The sequence below is a fragment of the Oncorhynchus mykiss genome, chromosome 30 (genome assembly GCF_013265735.2).
Source record: "Oncorhynchus mykiss isolate Arlee chromosome 30, USDA_OmykA_1.1, whole genome shotgun sequence".
Classification (NCBI taxonomy): domain Eukaryota; kingdom Metazoa; phylum Chordata; class Actinopteri; order Salmoniformes; family Salmonidae; genus Oncorhynchus; species Oncorhynchus mykiss.
In genome coordinates, this window is record NC_050570.1 from 27,626,948 (window position 1) to 27,653,227 (window position 26,280).

Consider the following 26,280-nt stretch of genomic DNA (forward strand, 5'->3'; position numbering starts at 1 on the left):
GGGTGGCCATAGAAACACTTCTCTTCTGAGGGTCAGGAATCAAAGCCCTTGGTGAGAAGCACAGAGCTTAAGAGCCTGGGGAACTGTGTGGGTATGGGAGATTGTTAGAAGTGGGTATAATGGTCAGTGTATATTGTCTGTTACTGAAGCGGTGATTGAGTGATAGAGAGGGCCCTAGAAGCTGCTGCTGGTGGGAGCTCTGGGTTTCAGGTTGATGTTGGCAAAGGGGAATGTGTAATTTAGAAGGCTACTCTCTTAACCTCTGACCTGTCTCCTTTCGGCGCCTTGTCACACACACACCCACTGCAGTATGTTTTAACTTTACCAGACCGTTCCTCTGCTGGTCCCACTGGAGAGCTGACCCTTGGCCTGTCTGATACTTGTTACTGATGCCTTGTGTCTCCTAGAATAGATCGTATTTATTCACATCCAGTGCTCTGAGTATGGAGAGAGGGGATACCATTGGATACCGCTGTGAATGGAAACCAGTGGATCTCAGCTGCTCTTTATCAGCCAATTGTTGCATAATTTGATCACCTCCCACCAGTTCTCTCAGCGCATACCACTACAGTCGTATGATTCTTGGATACTGAATCTGTTTCCCACAGAGCCACAGAGATGAAACGTGTGTGTGTGTGTGTGGACATCCTGTATGAGGGAGACAGTGAAGGAGATATCAAGTGTTCTCACTCATGTGTGGGGCCTCTCCTGCTGACAGTGTGTGATTTTTAATTATTCAAGTTGGTTTGAATAGAAAACAGGAGCGCTGTTGAGGACCGAGGGAAGGCTCTACTTGTTGGTTATTCTGTTTCACACACACATGCTCTCTTGCTCTCTCCCGCTACCCGGACTAGAAACAATCTACCTGGGCACACCTAAGTAATGTCACACATCTTCCTCCGTGGCGGGCTGACCGACCTACTTTGGGAGCCCCGGAGACAAGGATGTCCATTTTTTTTAGTGCTGTTTGTTTATTTGGGTGACTCCCACACTGATCCAGTGGATTTGAATGTCGTCATTGTGGTGCGCTCATGGCTGATTATAAAATCACACACGTACCTCTGCTCTGTAACCATGCCGATGCAGTCAGTGCACAGTGGCGAACAGTGTTGAAGTCTGATGTCACATTCCAGGTGTATTGATATTGTGTGAGCTGGGCTCTGAGCTGCTGATAATAGCAGTGTGCATCCCTCGTTAGCTCCTACTGTATCTCACAGCCTGTCCTCTGGAGCCAGAAACACACAGCCCCTCCCTCCCATAAGCTCTTTCCTCTCTCCCAGTCCCTTCCCTTCTCACCACCAGACAGACCAGAACATAAGCCCCTGTCTGCCTGTTATTAGCCTGCCCTGACACCCTCAGTCTGATAAGCTGATGAAGTCCAGCTGCTATGCAGACGCTCTGGCCTCTGAGTTCTGTTTGTATGGGCTCTGTGAACAAACAAAACCATTTTGTTTTGCTTACGTAGCTGTGATTGGATGTGTTGCTTCAGGTGCAGAGACCCAGTCAAGGTCTTGGTAGACAGGACAGGGATCAGGTCTAGTAAGGGGGTTGCATAAGCTGGTGGAGTTCACAAAGGTCTGACTCTAATGGTCTCGCTCAGGTCTGCCAAAATATGAGGAGAAAAAGAGCGTAGAGCAGCCAGTCTGTTGTCTAGCTTCGTGGCTCGAGAGCTCCGCCAGCATTCATCTGAGGAGCAGAAATGCTAGCCGTTCGATCTAAGCTGTGGGTGTTTTGGGAGAACACTGCACACAACACACTCCCATACTGGATTACACACACAAACGTGCGCTTTCTAACAGAATGGTAAATTATGGACATGGCTGTGATGGTCTTTGAAAGGGGGTACAGATGCAGCATTTGTATACTGGTCCTTTGCCGCAACTGCTTTGTTTGTCCACTGTAGAGGTGTCCAAATACCAGCCAATGCAAACAACCGTTTAGCTGTCCGCTGTTTCCTTTCTGTCCCCAAAGGCTGATGCACACAGGTCTGAGGCCCGAAAGGCTAAGCTCGGGCCTAAAGGCCAGTGGTCTGAAACTGGCAGGACCAACCCACAACCTAAAGTCTTAACACTGGCCATTGGTCAAGGCCCATCAGGGCCCAATCACAGCCCATGTAATCAGTAAATTGACTGTGTACTTTCAACTCTGTTCGTGTGTTCCTCTTGTCTAAACGCTGCTAATTCAGGTCCTGCGGTGCTGCTGTCTGCTTAGCAGATGATCCAGTCCTCTTTTTTAAACAATTAACCCTCCCAGTGCCACTACCTCTGCCAAGGCCAAATCAGTCCAGACTGACTCAGCAGGACAGGAACAGCTGGCTCTGCCTCAGTGTAACTGATTGACTTGACTGGAACAAAAGCCTACCGACAACCATGCTGCACCCGCTTCCTTCTAGGAGCTGAGCTGTAGTGGAGAGTTCTGAAGAGGCTCTTAGTATTCAGCTCACACCGAGCGGCACTAGATACACCGATAACTATGACATTTCTTAAAGTAATCTCTTTGAATTTAGTCCCAATCCCACTTTATTTATTCTAAAGCCTCTGTCAGAGCTCATTCTCGATTAGGGGATTGAAGATTCCTATGTTCTCTCTTGCATTTTCCCCTGAATAGGCAGAAAAGTCATGGATAGAAACATGAGATTTTAACGCTGACTTCCCTCTGAACTCTGGTTCCAGAGTGGCCCAAAGGCTGACATCTGTGGGAGAAATGGTGAAAGAGAGGGAGGCTGAGCAGAAAACAAGCCCTTCAGAGAGGGGAGATGTGAACTTGAGAGAGGAGTTAATGTGCGGATGTTGAGCCTCTCGGGGCCACTCTTAAAGCATGCTCCTCTACTCACCAAACATAAAATCCCAGCCTCTCCTTCAGCCTAGAGCTGCACGACTCAGCCCGTTTAACATGCCTCAGCCAGAGCAAGATGGACTGGGAGAAGAGGAGAGGAAAATAGACAGATAAGTGGAGGAGTTTTGTGATTCATTGCTTTTAGTGACTGCATGGTCTTTGTGTGGCCAAACTGGCCCAGTGGAAGATCCCTGGTGAATTACTGGAAGAACTTGTAAGTGTACTGCTCTTGCTCGCATCACTGTAGGCGGGGATATAAAGTGAACAGATTTCTGTTTGCTTGTCCTTCTGGCTCCCCCAGCTGTTTCTGCTACATTATATTAGTCCTGGCCAACAAGCCTGCTGGGGCCCCGTCTCAACGTGTCGCTGTGTGTTTCTGGCTCCTGTTGGAGTGGAGGTTCTGTCAGAAGCATCACCATCACACTGACACTCCGATCTCAGTGTCTCTTCTCGCCCCCCCCCCCCCCCCAATCTTCCTCTTCTGTCTTTTGATCATGCTTCCTCCCTCCCCCTCTTTCTCCTCAGTGTAATGTGAGTGGGCTCTTTCCTATGAGAGAGTCTTTAAGCCCACACAGTGTATGAACTGGCACAGAGATAGAGGGTTCTGTTCTCAGGTCTGCTGCTTTAGCCAGACAGACCATGTGATTCCCCCAGCCACCCAGAACCAGTCTCCACTGCTGGAATGGGGCCAACCAGCCAGGTAAAGGCTAGACACGCACATGCACTCACACGGTCCATGCACACGCGTGCTCATGTAAGATGGCAACCTCACTACAACGCATCGAACCAACCAACCAACACACACACACACACACACACAGCCGCTCACAGCTTTATCAAAACCGTATGGTCTCCCATAAACCCAGACCCCCTTCCTGGCAAACGGGTTTCTTTTTGATGACTAATCTGTAGCTTACTACTAAATGCTCCTGCCTCAGCAACGTCTTAGTTGTACTTGTGTTGAATGTTTTTTATAGATTTTTTAATCCCCCTCTCTTAAAGTGAATTCTGAATGTAGCCTAGTCCCTGGTTTAGACCTACACATGGCTGCCTCATGGGCCCTCGTTTTGTCCAGACTCCAGGAGAGGCTGTTTTGATCAAAGCCAAGGACTGCAATTCCCAGGAGCCCCCACACTGCAGCCCAGTGAATAGGCCGTAAAGAGAAAATTTGTTTGGGTCAACGAGTGGCTACTCCTGAGGTGTGTGTTATAACTGACACTCGGGAAGGGATGCAATGGCTCTTTGTATGTGCATTAGTCTGGATGAGAAAGACCTTTAGTGACCTGACCTAGGAATGAGGCTTGGGCGGTCTCCAGGGTTTTACGGTATTACTGGTGTAGCACACAAGGGTGTTGGGAAAAACGCAAAGAAAGCCCATTGGACCTCTTATCAGAATACCCCCCAAATTACGCAAGTAATAGCGAACTCGCATAGACACTGTTAGCTGAATGCTAACTAACAAAAATGAACATATACTAATTGCAAAGATCAACAACTCCAGCTAATAAAGTTATACAGGCATAGCAAGTAGCTACAGAATGTCATTTTTCAGTGAGTGTGGACATTTTACAAGCGGAAGTGTGAGATTGTTCAGTTGCACAAAGTTGTGATTCATGCTTTTCTGACGGAAGAGTAGCATGTGTACACTGAGGGGAGAGGAGGAGGAGGAAGAAGAAGAGAGGGGGGAAAAAACGCTAGTGGGAAGCACAGGGAAAAAAATAACTAATCCAGAGCTCTTTGGCTTCTCAAACACGGCAGAAAGCCGGTATAAGATATCTGTTGGCAAACATTTAATAGTAAATGGCATACAAGTATGACTTCATCACCTCATGTGCACAACAGAGACTCGTGGACTCACCAGCTCCCGCTTTCTCCCGTTGTGCTATTTACAAACACTGGCTTAACTGTTCTGGGGAACTACGGTAAGCTTCATAATGTGAAGAATGCAATCTGCTTCATATCTTAACATTGCACAAGTTGACTGCATATATTAACTTAAAAAGTACTACAAATATTCCAATTGTTTGAAAAACCTATTAGGGATAGCAGAGGAACCGGAAGATCGTTAATGCCAGTACACAGAGCCAGTAGTAGAGTTGAGGACTAGTGAGATGTTCATGTGTGAGCCAGACCTCCATCTGTTCACTCCTCTATGGTGTGTTACTGTAGCTTTTACCCGTCTAGAGAAAGTGATAGTCCATTAACTTCAGCACTGCCCTACGCCCCTCCCCTGGCCCCACCAGCCCCCCCAGGAACTGCATACCCCTCTGACTTTGAATGACTCTCTTTCATAAGATTCACTACATTGTAAAGAGGCCCATAAATAGCCCTCAAAAAGGCTTGCTGAGACGAGTTGCCATAGAAACCAGTGGTTGGAAGTTAGTCTTTGTCTTGGTTCCATGCAGGAGTGCGTGCAGGGGCAGTAGGAGCAGTAACGCTAGCTAGCTGCTCTTTGGCTCAATGAACAGACCTGTTTGAGGTCATCTGAGAGCGCTGGAGGTAGACTCCGATCTGTCTGGCTTCCTGAGGTAACCTTTACAGGACTCTGATAACCTTTTAGAGGCCTCAGACAGGGCTAGTAAGTCTATTTATGGCTAAATTATGGCTAAATAGATTTACTAGCCCTCTATCAGTCAACCCACTCATCTTTTCTCCTGATCGGTGCTGTCTCCATGTGTCCGGACTGATCTGCTCATTCTTACCTCCGGTTAGGGACATCAGACGTTCAACCTGCTGCACATACCCTATGGAGCATCCAGTCTAGAGTGCCTGGTTAGATTGTGCTTGGGAGCAATTTAAAAAAAAAAATGTCTAAATGGTTAAACTAGTGAGATCTGATTATTGAACAAATCTTTGCTTCATTTCCTATCCTAAATTAAGGTATTTCATTGTTTTGCCAAATCTAATTAATGTATATTACTCTGCTTTCCATGATGTGTACAGTATGTGCTACTACATTACACAAGCTGGTGTTTTGACCACATTGAATTAGGGGGAATTAAACATTGTTTTTACCTCCGATTGGGTGATGTTAGTATAAAAGTTTAGTCAACAAGATGATACGATCATTTGCTTAAACAGAGCAATATCTTTATTTTGGTATTGTTGATTTTGTCATACACGCTGGAGGTTGCAGGACTTAGAATACAACTGTCATTTTCTTTCTCAAATGGCACCGATAATTAGGGGGGAGGGATCTCTCTAAAAGTTGCTGGCCACACCAATAAGCTGACTTGACAGTCAAACTACCACTTAAATAACAGTGACAACCAACCGTTGTCACTAGGGATCTGTCCGCAGGAGCCCAAACCACTCCAAATGTAGCATGCATCTGTCAGAAAATCTATTCAAAAGTCCCAAATCGCCAGTTCACAAATGTCTTACTCATTACATTCTTTCTACTTTCTGAAAATATCTAATTTTGTGACAACTGTGTCTTCTCCTTCAGTGTGGAACTAAGCATGTCATTGGTCTACAAGTAATTTTGCATGCCGAACAACCCCAGTATTAGTAACATAGTCAAACTGCGAGTATTCCTGATCGGCACATCTGGTTGTCACCTTCAGCATTCGAATGTTTTGAAGTGTCCTGCGCAATATTAGTCTTTATTAGTTGCGTGATAACCAATGTAATTTGCTAGGTAATTATTTTTTCTTCAAATGCGCTGTTGAAAATGATGTTTTACTGGTTTAAAAGTAGCCTAAGCTAGCGCGGAGACAACTCTCATCTGGCTATAACTTACATGCTGATCAGGGCTTGCGCACGCAACTCAATGTTAGGAAGGTGTTCCTAATGTTTAGTATACTCTGTATATTCATTGGCTATGTCATACACTACATGACAAAGTAATATAAGTTAAACACTTCTAAATGCAGATGGCTGTCTTCTACAAATTGTCCACTATCCAGTGATGCACACATTATTTCCAGATTCCGTGTTGTTTTTGAGCTGTGCTAGTATTAACAGGACGTGCAACCTCATGTCACCCTCTCGCGCAATTGATTTCAATGTGATAATCGATAGGAGTGATTGACAAACGTGTTGCATTTCTCTTTCTGTTTTGGTGACCCACGTATCAAAATGCAATATTCCAAAATGTTGCTGACTGTGTTCTGCAGGTTGTCTTCTAACCAGTGACGTGAAGGACCCCCCTAAATCTTTGAGCGATTTTACAGTGTTTTCAGAAAGTATTCACACCCCTTGACTTTTTCCACGTTTTGCTGTTACAGCCTGAATTTAAAATTGATTACATTTAGATGCGGTGACACTGGCCTATACACAATAACCCATAATGTCAAAGTGGAATTCGTTGTTTTTAGACATTTTTTTTTTTTAAATAATTAAAAATTAAAATCGGGGATGTCTTGAGTCAATAAGTATTCAACCCCTTTGTTATGGCAAGCCTAAATATGTTCAGGAGTAAAACATTTCTTAAGTCACAAGTTGCATGGACCCAGTCTGCAATAATAGTGTTTAACAATGTTTTTAATGACTACTATCTATGTACCCCACACATACAATTATCTCTAATGTCCCTCAGTTGAGCAGTGCATTTCAAAGGACAAGGGTTTTTTTTAGGATAAAAAGAAACGGAATAGAGCTAAGCACAGGCAAAGTCCTAGAGGAAAACCTGATTTCAGTCTGCTTTCTGACACACTGGGAGACATTCACTTTTCAGCAGGGCAATAACTTAAAACACAAGGCAAAATCTATATTGACTTAAATATGCTTGAAAATATATGGCAAGATTTTGAAAATGGCTGTCTAGCAATGAGCCACAACGAGCTTGAAGACTATAATTTTTTAAAGAATAATGTGCAAATACTATACAGTCCAGGTGTTAGACTTACACAGAAAGACCACTGTAATCATTGCTAGAGGTGCTTCTACAAAGTATTGATTTAGGAGTGTGAATACTTAGGTAAATGAGATCTGTATTTCCTTTTCAATAAATGTGCAAAAATGTCAAACAAAGTGTTCACTATTTCATTATGGGGTATTGTGTGTGTGAAGGTGACAGGTGAGACAAATTGAATTCAGGCTGTAACACAACAAAATGTGGAACAAGTGAAGGGGTATGAATACTTTCTGAAGGCACTGTCTCAAATATTATTTTACCATATCAAAATCCATTTTTGGCATATAGTGTACTATATTTGCAGGTTAGCGTTTTTTGTCATGGCGTGATTCATTTATTGAAATAGCAGACATCACAACTGGTTTGCCCTGCCTACTCTGACTAGCTCAAATTAACCAAATTAACCCCCAATTTAAATATTCATTAGGTCCTAAACTATGGATTTCACATGATTGTGAATACAGATGCAGTGCATTAGGAAAGTATTCAGACCCCTTTTGTACATTTTGTTACGGGCAGCCACTATGTTCTTGGGGACCTTCAGTGCTGCAGACATTTTTTGGTACCCTTCCCCAGATCTGTCGACACAATCCTGTCTTAGAGCTCTACGGACAATTCCGTCAACCCTATGACTTGGTTTTTGCTCTGACATGCATGGACCCTGTCAACTGTGGGACCTTATATAGACAGGTGTGTGTGCCTTTCCAAATCATGTCCAATCAATTGAATTTACCACAGGTGGACTCAAGGATGATTCATGGAAACAGGATGCTCCTGAGCTCAAGTCGCATAGCAAAGGGTCTGAATACTTAAGTAAAGGTATATTTTTTTATAAATTTGCAAAAATTCAAACCTGTTTTTGCTTTGTCGTTATGGGGTAATTAATGTGTTTAGATTGATTTAGAAGAGTGTTTTATTTAATCCATTTTAGAATAAGGCTGTAACGTAACAAGTTTTGAAGTTAAGGGGTCTGACTACTTTCCCAAATGCACTGTATGCATCTGTTGGTCACACATACTTTTTTAAAAAAATAATAATAATAATGTAGGAGTGTGGATTAGAAAACCAGTCTGTATCTGGTGTAACCACAATTTTCCTCGCGCGACACATCTCCTTCGCATGGAGTTGATCAGGCTGTTGATTGTGGCCTGTGGAATGTTGTCCCGCTCTTCAATGGCTGTGCGAAGTTGCTAGATATTGGCACAAACTGAAACACATTGCCATACATGTCGATCCAGAGCATCCCAAACATGCTTAATGGGTGAAATGTCTGAGCATGCAGGCCATGGAAGAACTGGGACATTTTGAGCTTACAGGAATTCTGTATAGATCGTTGCGACATAGGGCTGTGCATTATCAATTTGAAACATGAGGTGATGGAGGAGGATGAATGGTACAACAATGAGCTTTAGGATCTCGTCACGGTATCTCTGTGCATTTAAATTGCCATTGATAAAATACAATTGTGTTCGTTGTCCATAGATTATGCCTCCCCATACTACAACCCCACCACCACAATGGGGCACTCTGACCACAACGTTGACATCAGCAAACCGCTCATCCACACCAAACCATGTCTGCCATCTGCCCATACTACAACCCCACCACCACCATGGGGCACTCTGTTCACAACATACACATCAACAAACTGCTCACCCACACCAAGCCATGTCTGCCATCTAATCTGTAAAATTGAGCCGGTATTCATCTGTGAAGAGGACACTTCTCCATCGTGCCACTGGCCGTCGAAGGTGAGCATTTGTCCACTGAAGTCGGTTACGACGCCGAACTGCAGTCAGGCCAAGACCTGTTGGTCTTGGTGAAGACGATGAGCACGCAGATGAGCTTCCCTGAGATGGTTTCTGACCGTCTGTGCAGAAATGATTTGGTTGTGCAAACTCAGTTTCATCAGCTGTCCTGGTGGCTGGTCTCAGACAATCCCGCAGGTGTAGAAGCCGGATGTGGATGTCCTGGGCTGGTGTGGTTACACATGGTCTGCAGTTGTGTTGGATATACTGCCAAAGTCTTTAAAACTACGTAGGAGGTGGCTTATGGTAGATAAATTAACATTAAATTCTCTGGAAACCGCTTTGGTAGACATTGCACGCTCCCTCATCTTGAGAAGTGGCGTTGTGTGAATGGCACATTTTAGTGTGATCTTTTATTGTCCACCAGCACAAGGTGCACCTGTGTAATGATCATTCTGTTTAATCAGCTTTTTCATATGCCACACCTGTCAGGTGGATTATCTTGGCAAAGGAGAGGTGCTCACAAACAGGGATATGAACAAACATTTTAGAGTAGCATTTTGTGCATATGACAAATTCCTGAGATCTTTTAGCTCATGAGACATGGGAACAACACTTTACATGTTGCGTTTATATTTTTGCTCAATGTTGTTAATTATTTCCTTGACCTTAGTCCTTTCCCTGCTTATGATCCACAATCAGAAGCCCCCCCACCCACCCCAGGATTGGATTGTATGTACAGAGAGAGAAGGCAGGGAACAGGGAAGGCTGCGCTCTCCCAGTGGTCATAAACGAGACCATTAGGAAGCAATTTAAAGTAATGGCACTTTAATGAAAACAAGATGGCTACTGCCCGTAGAATTCCACACTTCCACATTGTGTCACTCCCTTCCTGTGTGCTTTCTCAACTCTAGGGGAGACTCATCAGTAAACAATGACATGTTAAATGAAGACTGAATTCCATGTGCTGGTTGGAGAAAGATACTGTTTTGTCCAGGAATGTCTGGGATCTTTCTGGCTTGGGGGGGGGGGCTGACAAAGACCGAGCCCAGGGGCGAAAGACAGGAGGCTTGGCTGGAAGAAGAACCGCTCTACAGTCCTCAATCCTCCCAAACTATCAGCGTAGACCTCACTTCCCTAAAGGCACCTGTAGTCAAAGGACTGTGTGTCCGATGGCCATCTATGGCAGTTCCAAACAGTATTCTTACTGTTACATGGTAGTAGCTGTGTGATGAGCAGCAGACATTCTCTTCATAATCTACTACAGTAAATCTAAATCATGGCAGGTATACAGCCTATGATTGCACAGTTAAAATGGCAGATTTTTTTCTAGTGCTGCTGTCGTCATTGGTGGTTAAGGTTAGTCTAGTCCACAGGCAATGACCTAAGCTTACCCCTGTCTGTCTTTCTGCGTGTGTCTGTATGCATATAGTGTTTTGTGTAGTTGTCTGTTTGCTCGCTGGTGGTTGACATCTGGCTGTGCTTTGGAGCAGAACAGTGTTGTAATGAATCGATGCCGTGGAAGTGAATACTATTACAGCCAAATCCACGTAGCACTCCACTCAGGTCTAATTGCATTATCTTTGATGAAGGTAGGATTACACACACCATCTGATGCCAGACAATATTGCCTTACACCAGGGTTCCCCAACTGGCGGCTCGCGGGTGACTTCAAGTTTTGAGCAAAAAAAAAAGTTACTCTACTGCCAATGTTTGTCTATGGTGATTGCATGGCGGTGTGCTCTAATTTATATACCTGTCAGCAACGGGTGTGGCTGAAATGTCCAAATCCACTAATTTGAACAGGTGTCCACATGCTTTTGTGTGTGTCATATATATGTGTGCATATATATGTATGTGTATATGTGTGTATATATATGTGATCGTATACAAATGTAAGCAAGGTTTGAAATGATTGTTTTAGTCAAATATGATATCTGTTTGGACTTCTTGTGGTCAATTTGCAGTTATTTGTAATTATGTTTCGGTCCCCTGACCATCTGCTCAAGAAAAAATCTTCCCGCGGCTGAATCTGTTGATGATCCCTGCACTCACACGCAGCCTGATACTGCTGTTCTTGCACATGCACGCACACAAACACATTTTCTACAAATTAGAGAGTGCATAGTTGTGGATCGAAATAGTGTGTTTGTGTAGTCAGCCTCTGTCATGCATGATGTGGAAGTATGTGTACTTGTTGTTCAACCGCAGTCCTCACACCACATCACACTCAGTAGGCCTGTGATGGTGTACTGTCATATCATGGGCTTAAATCTATAACCAGGGCAGAAATTACTAGTTGTGGCCTGTAGTCAGATTCTCATTAGAGGTGCAATGGTGATATAAAGCTCCCTGCTCGGCTCTGCTCTGTCTGATACAGAGTTATGCTGATGAATGATGACTGCCATTAAACATTTCATTCAGAGCAGCTGTTAATGTGGGCTGGAGCAAGAGAGGGGGGAGAGGTCGAGGGAGGGAGGGAGGAAGGAAGGAAGGGGACTAGAGCAAAAGTTTACCCTCTTCCCTTGGCTGTATTTAAAGCCTTAGTATCTATTGATCTCCATCTCATTGCTCTCCCTGGGAAGGGAGCCCCAGCCACATCATCACACCGGTATCAAGGCTTTATCTGTGGGAGCGGAGAGGCTGAGGAGCAGGGAAGATGTTCCCTGACGCAGTCTGTTCTGTCTGCCTCTCTCCGGATGGGGGTGAAAAGCCAATCGAGATTGTACCATTTGTGTGGGTGTGCGGGATGCTCTCCCTCTTTTATAAACAAGAGGGCATTGGCATAAACTGGTACATTGTGAAACCCAGTCGTACAGTGACTAACACACTCATGGCGGGAGGGCTGGCGGCCAGTTGTTTGGACTGGACTGAAGCCTGGATTAGACTCCTTCATGTTGGTCCAGTTCAGACACATTCGCATAGTTTCCATGGTTGCAAAACGGAAACGACCCCCACACCATCCTTTTTTCCATCTCATTCATGCAGACCAACTCTTCCATTCAGAAGCCCCCCTCCCTCTCTTCAACCCCACGACCCCTACTCTACGCTATCTCTCAAACTGGGATGGAACAGGGAAATGTACATCTGCTGACGGCTCCTCTTGTGTGAGGCAAGTAAAGGGGTATCGAGTTGAGGGAGAGAGTCTGTGACTGCGTGTGTGTGGAAAGCACTACTGGACTGCAGAGCACTGGGTTTGTGTGGAGAGTAAAGTCAATACTCGATACACTGACTGTAGTTGTTGTGTACTGACCATTGTTGAGTTTAAAGGTCCCTACACACCCTATGCAAACAGAGCGTCATATACGGTCCGTTCCAACATTTTAGCCACACAAAGGTACGCAGAAAGCGCCGCTCAGTCACTGCGTTTGCGTACGGTGTGTAGCGATCTTAAGGGTGGTTAACGAACAGCCATGTCATGAAAATGAGGCGACCTGAATGTGCCAACAGTCTGAATGTACACACTTTTATATCAGTTTGTCCTTCTTTATTTGTCCCTTTCTCCTCATGCCATGTTATTTTTAAACGAGTAGCAGCGCTTTTAACGTTAATGTGCATTTACATCTGGGGGGCTGCCTGCCCCCCTCTTCTCTCTCCCCCAGACCCTCCCACCCCCCTTAGCCCTGACCATCCTGTGCAGCGTGTGATTGGCTGTGAGGTCCTGGCAAGACGGAGCCCAGGTCTAAGCAGGGCTGTGTGATTGTGCGCGGGTGGGTTAATGTCTCCCTGGCTCAGCATCACAGCTCTGTGTTCTGTACTCTCGTTCTCGTCTCAGCCGCGAAACACTTCATTAGCCTTTAACGAGACCACAGCGCCTGCCTGCGCCAAACTCTACTTTCACCTCTCTCGCACTCTCTCGCTCTCTCTCCCAGACACTCCCTCTCTCTCTCCCAGACCCCCTTTCTATCACCCATTTTCTCTTTCCCTATTTCTCTTTACCTTTGACTATCTTTCTCCCGTTTTCTCTTTAATGCCTAGTTTCTTCCCTGTCAGTGTTTGGATCCAGGCACTGTTGGTAGTGATTGTGATTCTGAGCACTTCTAAAGGCCAGGGAGGGATAGGAAGGGGGTAGAGGATTTTTGGATGGGTGCCCTCCTCTTGGACAGCCATCCTGAATGGGGCTCATTGATCCCCCTGGTACCCCCTCTGTGTTCTCACCCCTGAATGGTCCTTTCAGGGCTCCGGACTAGCAGGTCGAGACCACCAAGCCTTCTTGTGTAAGAGAACTGGGCCAGGCCCAGGGCGTTTAGACTGCTGCATCACCCCCCCCCCCCCCCGCTAGCCAGCCAGCCACAGACACCCAAGCTCATCAGTCTCACTCTGATCCTGTACTACAACCGACTTTCTCACTTAAAGGGGCCCTAACAAGACACATTCAGTGTCTCTCGCGCGCACACACACTCCGACAGATGCAGGTTTTGTTTACTCCTTGTTTTGGGAATGCAGTTTTCTTGTCTCTCTTATTGCTTCTTCTTTCTTTCTGCTCCCATAGCAAGTAGGCCTTCCTTTGGTTTCCATAGTAACTGGTGTCTGTTTTGGGCCGAGCTTCTTTTAGGTACATCGTTTTGAGTCTCTCTTTCGGTTAGAGAGAAACAGAGAGGTGAATGCCGGTGAGAGTGGTGACTGAGGCCTTCCCTGACTTGGAGGAAGCCGATGATTCACCTGAGAGAGGGATGATAGACCGCAACACCCTCACTCACCACTAGCCTATCTGAAAGTGTTCCTCTGCTCAAGTCAGGGTGGTTTATTCCTGATTCCCTCATGTGTGTGTGTGTGTGTGTGTGTGTGTGTGTGTGTGTGTGTGTGTGTGTGTGTGTGTGTGTGTGAGTGACCCATCACTACTACCCCTCACTGTGTTCTTGTCCCTAGTGGCTCTGGTCTTCAGTTACACCTCTTTGGGTTTTGAAAAATGTATGTGCTTCTGAGTGGTGCTCCATCAGTCCTGATATTTTGGGTCTAGCCTGAACTCTCTTTCTCTCTCTCCCTCTACAGGGTGTACCCCAGCTGCCCTGTGCCAAGGCCCTGTACAACTACGATGGCAAGGAACCTGGGGACCTCAAGTTCAGTAAGGGTGACGTCATCATCCTGCGACGTCAGGTGGATGAGAATTGGTACCACGGGGAGATTGGCGGAGTCCACGGTTTCTTCCCCACCAACTTTGTCCAGATCATCAAGCCACTGCCGCAGCCCCCGCCACAGTGCAAGGCCCTCTATGACTTTGAGCTCAAAGACAAGGAGGCAGACAAGGATTGCCTGCCCTTTACTAAGGTGAGAATATAGACAACTTTACTAGTGTTGCACGGTATACCTGTATCACGGTACCAAAGCGTAATAATACTTAAGATACCAACATTTTAGAATACTGTAGTACCGTTTTCATATAATACTACCAACTTTTTCGGCCCAACCAATCTAAAGAAACCCACTGGCGCCTGTTGTAAAATGTTTCTAAAGTCAGTTTAAGTTCAGTTGAATCAGCAACTAGTCTCTTGTATGCACCGGTCCAATGTCCAGTTCACTTTCATGCGCATATCACATGCGGCAGATGTGATCAGCCAGCCACATCCCCTACCAGCCCTCATCCACCTGCTTCTCTCAGCATCCCCTACCAGTCCTCACCCACCTGCTTCTCTCAGCATCCTATACCAGTCCTCACCCACCTGCTTCTCTCAGCATCCCCTACCAGTCCTCACCCACCTGCTTCTCTCAGCATCCTATACCAGTCCTCACCCACCTGCTTCTCTCCGTCTGCCCTCCCTGCACATCTATTCCTCCATCAGTTTGGTAAATATAAGCCTTGATGGAGACCCTGATCAGTCTTCTGTTACATTCAATACATTGGAGCAGAGCACAGAGCGAGCAAAGTTGATACATTGTGTATCATTTCATCCCTGATATAACAAGAACACAGGCCAGTCTGAGTATAGGCTTTGCAAGTTCGCTGCCATGCAGCAATGCCAGTGAAGGAAACAGCTCTGCAACAGCATGGTTAACGACATAGAAAATGTAAAATGGTATGAAAGAAATGTTGACTCGTATAACCGGAGCTAACCTTTTTTTTGATATCATTTCACAAACCATGTCGCCAGATGTTTTTAAACCAATCCAGGACAGATAATTATTGGTTTGATAACACACAATTTTCAGTCATGTTACCTAGCTAGCTAACAACCTGGTAACCTCACAGTAGATGTAGGCTAATTTGATTGACAAAGGAAGAAAGGAAAAGGGTCTGCTACTCACAATATGTTTATTCAAAGGTAGGATTCCTATAGGCCTAACTATATCAAAAATCTATCTTTTTCTGGTGCACCTTACATTCTGTTTGGTGCCTAACATTTTTTAAAGTTGGGAGTCGTGTGTGTTTGAGTGTGCTTATGTGTGTGTGTGTGTGTGTGTGCTTATGAGTGGTGTGTGTGTGTGTGTGCTTATGAGTGGTGTGTGTGTGTGCTTATGAGTGGTGTGTGTGTGCTTATGAGAGCGTGTGTGTGTGTGTGTGTGAACTGAAGAGTAGGTTTCATGCTGTGTTTTCTCCTTACTGACACAATGACCACTACTTGGTATCGTGATACTTGGCCTGGTATCGTTTGTAAAATGTGGGTATCGTGACGACACTAGACTTTACAGACGTACCACATAGGACATAGTAACAAGAGTTTTAATTACAACCTATACTGTTTTTTTTCCTAAGCTGTCATTTTCCTGTTTTTGGAGCGTCTAACAGCTCAGCAACTGTTGATTTGTAAAAGCTCTGTGGCTTAACCCTGACCACACTCTGAGTGCGTTCGTGGCGGTCTTTGTGGACGTGTCTTGCTGAGCTTATGCAATACATTTTCCCTCCTAGTGTAGAGGACCAGTTATCCACGCTCACACTGCACCTGTGCTACAATTGCTAAGCGGGTTGGAACAAATTATTTTCCAATCGTTTCCATTTTTTTTTTAAATTCCACTGTTCTAACCAGAAAAATAAAGTTCTGAACCGGTTCAAAACCCCCAAAAAGTACCGGTTTATATTGTTCCTTTTTAAACCTCAAATGCATAGGGCGTGAGATACAACTGAAATTTTTCAGGTGGAGAGAGGGTGGAGCAGGAGTCTTGACTTGAAGTGCTGGGCATCTTATGACACATGTTATCTGAATTAGATTACATTATAGGATCCTTAACTAGCATTGAAACAGTTAAATTCTTCTCTAATTAAACATTTCTCTCCCTAATTTCTGAATCACAGTTGTAACATCGTCAGCATTCTACAGTAACCTATGCAGTGGCAGGTAGCCTACACATGCACTGACAGGCAGACACTGGAACATGTTTCTGAGTGACAGAGTGAGGGTTTTGCATAGACGCTAAAAACTGTCACATGAATAGAGCTTTGATGCGATTTTTGTGGGACTGGAAAAAAATGGCCAGAGCGTAAAAGAACGGCATTAACCGGTTCCCATGTGTTTAAAATAACGGTTCTGTTTCAGAACAGTATAAATGTAAAATAATTGTTGTTTTAACATATCCCTGAACTGGTTTCAACCCCTGTTGGTAAATTACTTCATTCCTGGATCTATTCAAATATAGCCAATGGGTCATTACTTTCTATCTTTGACTTTTATAAGCTGTCTGCTGTTTTTTATGTCTTATGAGCAAAATCTGTAACAAAGGAAAGTGCTTGGCTTGTTCCTTTCTAAACAGGATCCAGTTTATTGCTCTTATAATGCAGTCTAGCCTTAATGTGGGCACTTCCTTTTAGTTTTTAATAAAACATTGTCTCTCTCTCTCTCTCTCTCTCTTCATAAAGGATCTAAAACTCTGCTGGTTAGCAGCATCTTTAATGACAGTCTGCCCGGTAACAAACTCTGTATATTTTCTCTTCTAGGATGATATTCTGACTGTGATTCGCCGAGTGGATGAAAACTGGGCAGAGGGAATGCTGGGGGATAAAATAGGAATCTTCCCCATATCATATGTCGAGGTAAGCGAAATGTTCCTCCAGGTGTTAACCGGAGCGTCCCTGATATGTCCAGGGGACCATTTTACCTCAGGAAGAGGTTGGAAAATGCTGAGTGTGTTAGTGCTATCATTTTTGCTTTATTAGACATCTTGCAAAATGTGCACATTAGTGCTCTCTCTGCTCTCCCCTGTTGCTTCGCCCCTGAAAACGGTCAAAATATATTTCACCAAAGTACTAAACATGCCAGTAGATTTACTGCTGATTGGGCATCCTGAGGTAATTCACAGTCCTACTAAAGCCTCACTGATCACTGCTGTTTTAGTAGAGAACTGTCTGCTGGGATGATGAACCTTACCTGTGTAATAGACCTGAAACATAACTGGAGAATGTAGAAGTAACATGCAGAAGTAACCAGTGGCACTATGAGAACCTTTTAGAACATCATTTGTCTCTTAATGGAGGAGCATGGTAGAGAGAAACACAGGAGTGGGCGGAGACATGTCATAAAAGGAAGCACAATTTGAGGAAGGCAAGACCTTTTTCCGTGTGAATGCTTTTGTGAAGGTAATCTTTGACTCTGACGTCGAAATTGACATTCTTAGAAGCAGAGGAGGAGAAAAAGGCCCTATTTATGTGACAGATTTTTAGGTTTGTCTAATATCCCGACGGGGGCGTCTTTGAAGGGAATGGATGTGAAACCATTCGTGCATATACAATTGGCTGTGTTTTCACAGCAAGAGACACACTATGTTTTCCTCCAAGGAAGACATTTTTCACTCGTGTCTCACACAGGTTACACAAATATCCAAATGATGAGCGCTGTACATTCAGCATATGTCACACAAGAAAATATGAACAATTCTGGCACTGTCATAGAGGACAAACTCAAATCTAGGTCTTGCATAACCACACTTTATTATGGATGGGGAGTTCTGTCTGTGCAGTGATTCTATACCCGTTCTATATTTGGCTGTATATACTTGGCTGTACATCTGATCTAGTGCTACGTGTGTACACGGGACCACTTGGTGAACCCAGCTTAGCACTGCCTCTCCTCAGGATTGGTGTGAAAATTCTCCGCTTTGATGTTCTAAGTAGAGGAAGAGCAGCTCGGGGCTATCTGTGTCGTGGAGTGCTCCCTCGTCCTCCCTGTGATTAGCTAAACCCTTTTTAGTGTTCCTCCTTTGATTCCTGCCTCACGCGAAAGAGGCCGTGAAGGCCTGCAGTCTCCTCCGCTCGCTGGCTGCCTGAAAACCCTCCACTCCCCCTGAGCCCAAGGTCCTCTCTCAACCCCCTGGCACTGGCTGCATTCTCAGCACACTGCTTTCTCCCATCAGATAACGGCAAAGGCTGGTTTTCACTACGGCTAGTTTCATTATGAGGAGTGACAGCTTTCATTATCATATTAACAACTCCCTTTCTCTCCTATCTACCCCTCCACATCCTGCTCTCCATGTTCTCCCTTCACCTTTTCCCTCCTTCCCTTCCCTATATCATCCTGTTCCCTCTCTCTTTCTGTAGTTTAACTCTGCGGCCCGCCAGCTGATTGAGTTAGACAAGCCTGGGGACTCCAGTGGGGACTCTGGCGAGGGGGCCTCATCGGGCCCCCAGAGTAACGGGGGCCCCCACCGGCCCGGGGAGAAGAAGAACAGTAAGAAGCGCCACTCGTTCACCTCCCTCACCATGTCCCACAAGCCCTGTCTGGCCCCGCCCCCCCAGAGACACTCCATGGAGATCAGTGGGCCGGTCCTCATCAGCTCCTCCAACCCCACGGCAGCCGCACGCATCAGCGAGATCAGCGGAGGACTGTCCTGCAGCGCACCCTCACAGGTGAGATAGGAGGGAGAGGGAGCTACTGCGTTCCCTCTTGTCCAGTGTCTTTGTACTGTTTGGTTAGGGGCCTTGTATTCAACGAGGAAGCCACTAAAGAGCTAGAACCTCATGTCTGAAGCACTCTTGTATATGATGAATGGAATTAATTTACCCAGAACCTAAAGTCTATTGTACCTAGTAATGAATTCCTCCACAATTTACTGTAGAATTTTGTTCTGAAGAACCCCCTTAAAAAACAGAATTGTAAAAACCGTCATGTTGGCCAGCAAAACAGCTCATCTGTCTATGGGTGGGTGTCTGTACTATGGACTAGTGTATAATCACTGCCATTGATTTCGTGGGATAGGTGATGGACTTGTCACTCTGTCACCAGATCTGTCATAACCCTCAGTGTGTGTCCTGCTTCCTGTCCATGTCGGCTCCACACTGTCCATCTGGGCTTGTTAATCAGGCGTAATGAGTGAGGAACCGAGGGAAACTATGTGCACTAAAGACGCTCACGCAACAAACAAGAAGCAGATTCCACACTCTTGTTTTCATCAGATGTTTTTGTTCCCCGATAAAGATTCCCACTCTCCTTATGTCAGCAATTACCCACACTCCCCTCCCTCTCTCCCCACGTCATGCAGAACAGGCCAAGGCTTCGGCCAAGCGTTTGAAATTACGGCTGCGTGACTCCACTCGCCCGCAAAAAAGACTCCAGCTTAGCCCCCGAGGTTTCCACAGCAACCTCGGAATGGCAACCACTCACAGCTGCTCCGTGGTTGTCAGGCTCTGTAGCGAGAGAGAGAGAGAGCGAGAGAGAGGGTGGGGTGGCTGGGCACTTGACAGACACAAGCAGGCAGGCAGACAGTTTAGCAGGCAGACAGGCATGCAGACTATAAGATTGACAGACAGATGATTAGTTAGCGTGTCAGGCAGGCTGAAGCGTTTTGTGACTGACGGGGGGCTGTGAGAACCTTCAGTAGGTTGCTTAGTTTTTTTTCTTCCATTTTCTCTCCAGTGGAGAACAGCGTCGAGGAGCATTGAGACGACAGCTGCCTCACCCCAGCCTGCTTGGTATACAGAGTAGGGACTTCTATACTGACATTGCCAATGAGCATACACTCTTCACATGACGGTTAAATGTTGACTTAATTCCATTAGTATTATTTTGGTTTGAATGACACTTTATATACAAAAGTTTGTGGACATCCCTCCAAATAGTGAATTTGGCTATTTCAGCCACATCTGTTGCTGTCAGGTGTATAAATCTGAGCACACAGCCATGCAATCTCCATAGACACACATTGGCAGTAGAATGGCCTTACTGAAGAGCTGTGACAACGTAGCACAAGGATGCCGCCTTTCCAACAAATCAGTTCGTCAAATGTCTGCCCTGGTCAAGTGTAAGTGTTTTTGGGAAGTGGAAACATCTAGGGGGCAACAACGGCTCAGCCGTGAAGTGATAAGGCACACAAACTCACAGAACCGGAACGGCGAGTGCTGTAGCGTGTAAAAATCGTCTGTCCTCGGTTGCAATACTAACTACCAAGTTCCAAACTGTCTCTGGAAGCAACGTCAGCGCAATAACTGTTCGTCGGGAGCGTCATGAAATAGGTTTCCATGGCCGAGCAGCCGCACACAAGCCTAAGATCACCATGCGCAATGCCAAGCGTCGGCTGGAGTGGTGTAAAGCTTGGACTGGAGAAGTATGTTTTCTGGAGTGATGAAATACGTTTTCTGGAGTGAATCACGCTTCACCATCTTGCAGTCTGACGGACAAATCTGGGTTTGTCGGGATGCCAGGAAAATGCTAATTGCCCCAATGTATAGTGCCTATTAAAGTTTTGGTGAAGGAATAATGATCTGGGGCTGTTTTTCATGGTCCGGGCTAGGCCTCGTAGTTCCAGTGAAGGGAAATCTTAACGCTACAGCATACAATGACATTCTAGATGATTCTGTGCTCCAACTTTGTGGCAACAGCCCCGTGCACAAAGCAAGGTCCATACAGAAATGGTTTGTCGAGATTGGTGTGGAAGAACTTGACTGGCCTACACAGAGCCCTGACCTCAACCCCATTGAACATCTTTGGGATGAATTGGAATGCCGACTGTGCGCCTGGCCTAATCGCCCAACATCAGTACCCTACCGCACTAATGCTTGTGGCTTCTTGAAATCCTTCCCAGTAGAGTGGAGGCTGTTATAGCAGCAAAGGAGGGACCAACTCCATTCTTTTTTTATGAGATGTTCGATGAACAGGTGTCCACATACTTTTGGTCATGTAGTGTATCTTAAAAAATGTGACTTTTCTTTACGTATTAAACCAACATGGCTTTATAGTCTGTCGTTTGACAGCATTCAGTGGTCTCCCTCGTAGTCCCCGGCCTTTTCTGACTGTTGCAGCAGTCAGAAATTGAGCATTTATTTTGGAGGGGGTGATTCTCTTCTTGGTTATATTTTGAGTAGGAGAATAGAATGTACTATTTGAGTGTCTTCTCGCTGTCTCACCCCCTTGGGCATTTCAGACACACTAACATGCTTTACCCACAGCTTCTCCTGGGAAACAGCAGCCTCACAAATCCTTTCTCCAACTGCTGGCATTCCTCAGTGTGTGTGTGTGTGTGCTGACCATTTCTCCAGAAACTGTCTGAGTATTTTTGTGCATCCATATACCTTTTCATTTTGGGATGATCCAGCTCTCATTAAAGCCTTGGCCACACAGGGAAGGGAGAATGATGTATTTTAAACTCTTCAGACTTTATCTGCCCTCATTATGAACGAGACACACACTTTATTATAAAACCTCCGTTCCCACCTGGGAGGTGAAACAGGCGCTGTACGACTCACGATGGTTTGATTTATACATTAATGGGCTTAATAAAAACACATAAAGATGGAGAGAGACCCCAGGTGGAATCTGTGACTCGGCCTCTCGCCTCTCTTCTCTCGCTCCTTCAAAGCAGACTGAAAAACAACAATGGGAAGCAGTTGTTGCCCGGGGGGCCAGAGGGAGGGAGTGTATGGAAATGAACACGCCCTCTGTCCACTGCTTTTATTTCAGAGGAAATGGACTTGAAGAGACTGACTAAAGGAGCCTGTAGTGTATGAAAACAGAACTGCTACTCTTTTAATGTGTTGTAAATCGGAAACACTGTTACGTTGTAACTGATGTGCTGTACACATACACACTCACATATATGTGGCTCATACACATATAGCTAAATGCTCAACACAGATATAGCCTAGTACAGTACTGCAAGTGTGGGTACTGCAGCCCCTCATGATGAGACGGTTTCTGTGGCCGTCTTGCCTCATTGCACCTTCCCCTGCTACACAGTTGATTTGAGTTTGAGGTGGGTCCTCGGTAATGATTTACCTTTCGGCTGCTCTGCTCTGTCTGGGGCAGTCATGCAGGGCTTGCGGGGAGTAAAGGGTACAAGGAGACATTGTGTGTCCAACAGTATTGCCCTGTGAGTCAGTGTCATGCAACGTGTGAGTCAGTGTCGCGCAATGTGTGAATCACTGTGGTTCACTCTCTCTTAGCAAGGGGCCTCAGCAGTTATCCGTCTTCACCCGGCCAATGGAAACTTGTTCTTGACAGTCATATGACCTCACCCAGCCAAGCGTGTCATCAGGACACCAGCACAGCTTGACTTAGCCAATTGGCTCCACCGCTGCTGTGAAGGCGACATTTCATTTCAATGTGACATTTTAAGGCCATGTGTGACATGTTTTAGAGACTGGGTTGGGTAGGTTACTTTCTAAATGTAATCTGTTAGTTACGAGTTACCTGTCAAATTGTTATCAGTAATGTAACTTTTGGATTACCCAAACTCAGTCATGTAAATTGATGACTTTCCCTATAAGAGGTATTAGAAGAAGACAAAAGGGATCCATCAAATGCATTTGGTGTGTCATCATAGTGGTCTCTGACTTGTAGTTAGACTCGCTCAGGTGGAAAAAAAACTTGAACCTGCGCCTTTTTTCAATGCTGAATTGAACGTCATTGAGAAAACAGAAATGTGTCAATATATTATTTTGTGAACATCTTTTCTGAATTGAAAAGTAATCCAATAAGGAATCATCTAGTTTTTCAAAAGTATCTCTAATCTGATTACAATATTTGTGCTGGTAATGTAACTGGGTACTTTTTTTTTGTAATCCGATTGCATGTAATCAGTTACTCCCCAACCCTGTTTAGAGATAAAATAACTAGTCTGTCAGATCAAACATAAGTCTTCTGCCCATGTGAGACTGGATGCGAGGAGACAGACTAACACAAATGGAGGGTTGCAACTATCGTTGAAATACCATAGTTGTTCTAGCACACAGTCTTGTGCTCTGTGTGTAATTCTATTATATTGTAGGAGTAGTGGTGGTATTGAGGAAGTTGTCTGACTTTGTCCATCCTCAACAGGTACACATCTGCACAGCTGGACTCATAGTGACCCCTCCCCCCAGCAGTCCTGTTACTACGGCAACTGTCTTCACGTTTCCCCCGGAGACGAGCTACACATCCATCCCTGTGGTAGGTGGAGTTCTCTCTTCAACTGAAACTACACTACGGGGCCTCTAATACTGGCTTTAAAATATTTTTAATTGCCCCATGGCACTTCACTTACATCAAGTTCCTCTTAAAACGGAACCTGCATACAGTAGCGTATGGGCGTCTGCTGCCATGGCTGTGCCGTATTCAGCGGAGTGTGGGGAAGGGTGTGTGGCTGTGTTGCTATGTGGTACTGCTGAGAATGTATACATAAAGGTTGAGCTCTCCGCTTCAATGGAGAACTCTACATGATGTTTCTGTACAGATGATTTCTCTGGCCTGCAGGCAATCTAATTATCTCCGCTCTAGCGTCGGCAGTGCGCACACGCACACACGCATGTAGGCCCTTCTGAGTGCTGTGCCACTCCCTCCCCCCTCCCCCATTGCTCCATAGTAGTTATGTCTGTCTGCTCCTCAGGCCTGTTAATGTCAAGTTGAGACACATTTATCTTGTTCCTTGTTTATTTCTCTGCAGATACAGTGCCGTCAAAGTATTCATACCCCTTGACTTATTCCACATTTTGTTCAGCCTGAAATCCATTTTTGTTTCTGTTTCACCTATCTACACGCAGTACCCCATAATGACAGTGAAAACATGTTTTTAGAAATGTTTGAAAATGTATTGAAAATGATATATCTCATTTCCATAAGGATTCACACATGAGTCAATGCTTTATCACCTTTGGTGGCGATTGCAGCTTTGAGTCATCTTGGGTATTTCTGTTTCAGCTTTGAGTCATCTTGGGTATGTCTGTTTCAGCTTTGCACATCTGGATTTGGGGATTTTCTTCCTTGCAGATTTTCTCAAGCTCTGTTAAATTAGATGGGAAGTGGCTGTGAACCGCAATATTCAAGTCTTTCCACAGATTTTCAATGGGATTCAAGTCTGGGCTTTGGCTTTGCAACTCAAGGACTTTCACATTCTTGTTCTGAAGCCATTCCAGCGTTGCTTTGGCTGTATGCTTGGGGTCATTGTCCTGTCGGAACATAAATCTTCACCCCCAGTCTGTTTGCACTGTGAAGCAGGTTCTCATCAAGAATTTGCCTGTATATGGCTCCATTCATTGTTCCCTCTATCCTTACCAGTCTCCCAGTCCCAGTTGCTGAAAAGAATCCCCATGGCATGATGCTGCCACCACCATGCTTCACGGTAGTGGTGGTGTTAGACGGGTGATGAGCTGTGCCTGGCTTTCTCCAGACATAGCGCTTTGCATTCAGGCCAAATATCTTTAAAAAATTATCATCTTAAGACAGAATCTTTCACATGCCTTTTTTTCAAACTCCAGGTGTGCTGTAAAGTGCCTTTTTCTCGGGAGTGGCTTCCGTCTGGCCACTCCCATAAAGCCCAGATTGGTGTAGTGCTGTAGAGACTGTTGTCCTTCTGGCAAGTTTTCCCATCTCAGCCAAGGAACTCTGTAGTTCTGTCAGTGGCCATTGGGTTCTTGGTCACCTCCCTGGAAAAGGTCCTTCTTGCCCGGTTGCTCAGTTTGGTTTTGACGTCTGGGTAGTTACATATTTTTATCATTTCCCAGTGATGGAAACCACGGTGCGCTTGGAAACTTTCAACACTCTAGAAATTGTTAAACCCTTCCCCAGATGTAAGCCTCATCACAATTCTATCTCAGAGATCTACATACTTCATGGTGTGGTGTCTGCTCTGACATGCACTGTCAACTGTGGGACCTTGTAGACCGGTGTGTTTCTTTCTAAATCATGTCCAAACTGAATTGGCCACAGGTGGAATCCAATGTAACGACATCTCAAGGGTGATCAAAGGAAATTGGATGCACCTGAGCTCAATTTGGAGTGTCATAGCAAAGGGGTCTGAATAATTATGTAAATTAGATGGTTCTGTGTTTCATTTGAAATAAATTAGCTAAAATGTCTAAACGTGTTTTCATTTTTGTCATTATGGGATATTGTGTGTAGATGGGTGAGAAAATCAATTTGGAATTCAGGCTGTAACAAGAAAATGGGTATAACTACTTTCTGAAGTCACTGTACATGGATAGTTACATGTTTAAAAGAAACCCACCTCTTTCTCAGTACACCAATGTGTCTGTGTATGATTGTGTAATAGTTGTTTAGGTCTGGTTTCTGTCCCGTTAGAGGCAGAACAAGGAGTAGAGCCCAGTGGAATCCGCTCACTGCGGGCCTGTGGGCTGAACTATATAATGTTTAAAGAAATGTTTTTACTTTCATATGGTCCTCATTAAACACAGCAATGGATTCACCAGGCCCCAGTGTCATTTCTATAGCAACAAACAAGCAAACAAGCATGCTGGAGATTCCTTCCCAGATCTCAGGGGAAGTTGGGGACAAGACCAAACCTCTGTGTCAAGCGATACTCTCCCTCATTGAACAGAGTAAATGATATCCTTCTTTCACTGACCAGTTTCTCTCATTATGTAACACCTAGTCAGTCATTGGTTAAAAGGCCAGGGGTGGGCCTCCCGAGTGGCGCAGTGATCTAAGGCACTGCATCGCAGTGTTAGAGGCATCACTACAGACCCGGGTACGATCCCAGGCTGTGTCA

The 26,280-nt window shown here is 45.2% G+C and overlaps 1 protein-coding gene across 1 annotated transcript in view; it reads left to right on the plus strand.

The window, feature by feature from the left end:
- The window catches only part of LOC110521651 (E3 ubiquitin-protein ligase SH3RF1), a 53,905-nt gene that overhangs the window by 18,504 nt on the left and 9,121 nt on the right, over positions 1-26,280 (plus strand). Inside the window, exons 3-6 of the mRNA XM_036968864.1 lie at positions 14,434-14,709; positions 17,309-17,404; positions 18,905-19,213; positions 23,616-23,726. Coding sequence (XP_036824759.1) covers positions 14,434-14,709; positions 17,309-17,404; positions 18,905-19,213; positions 23,616-23,726 — 792 coding nt within the window. The remainder of the gene's footprint in view (positions 1-14,433; positions 14,710-17,308; positions 17,405-18,904; positions 19,214-23,615; positions 23,727-26,280) is intronic.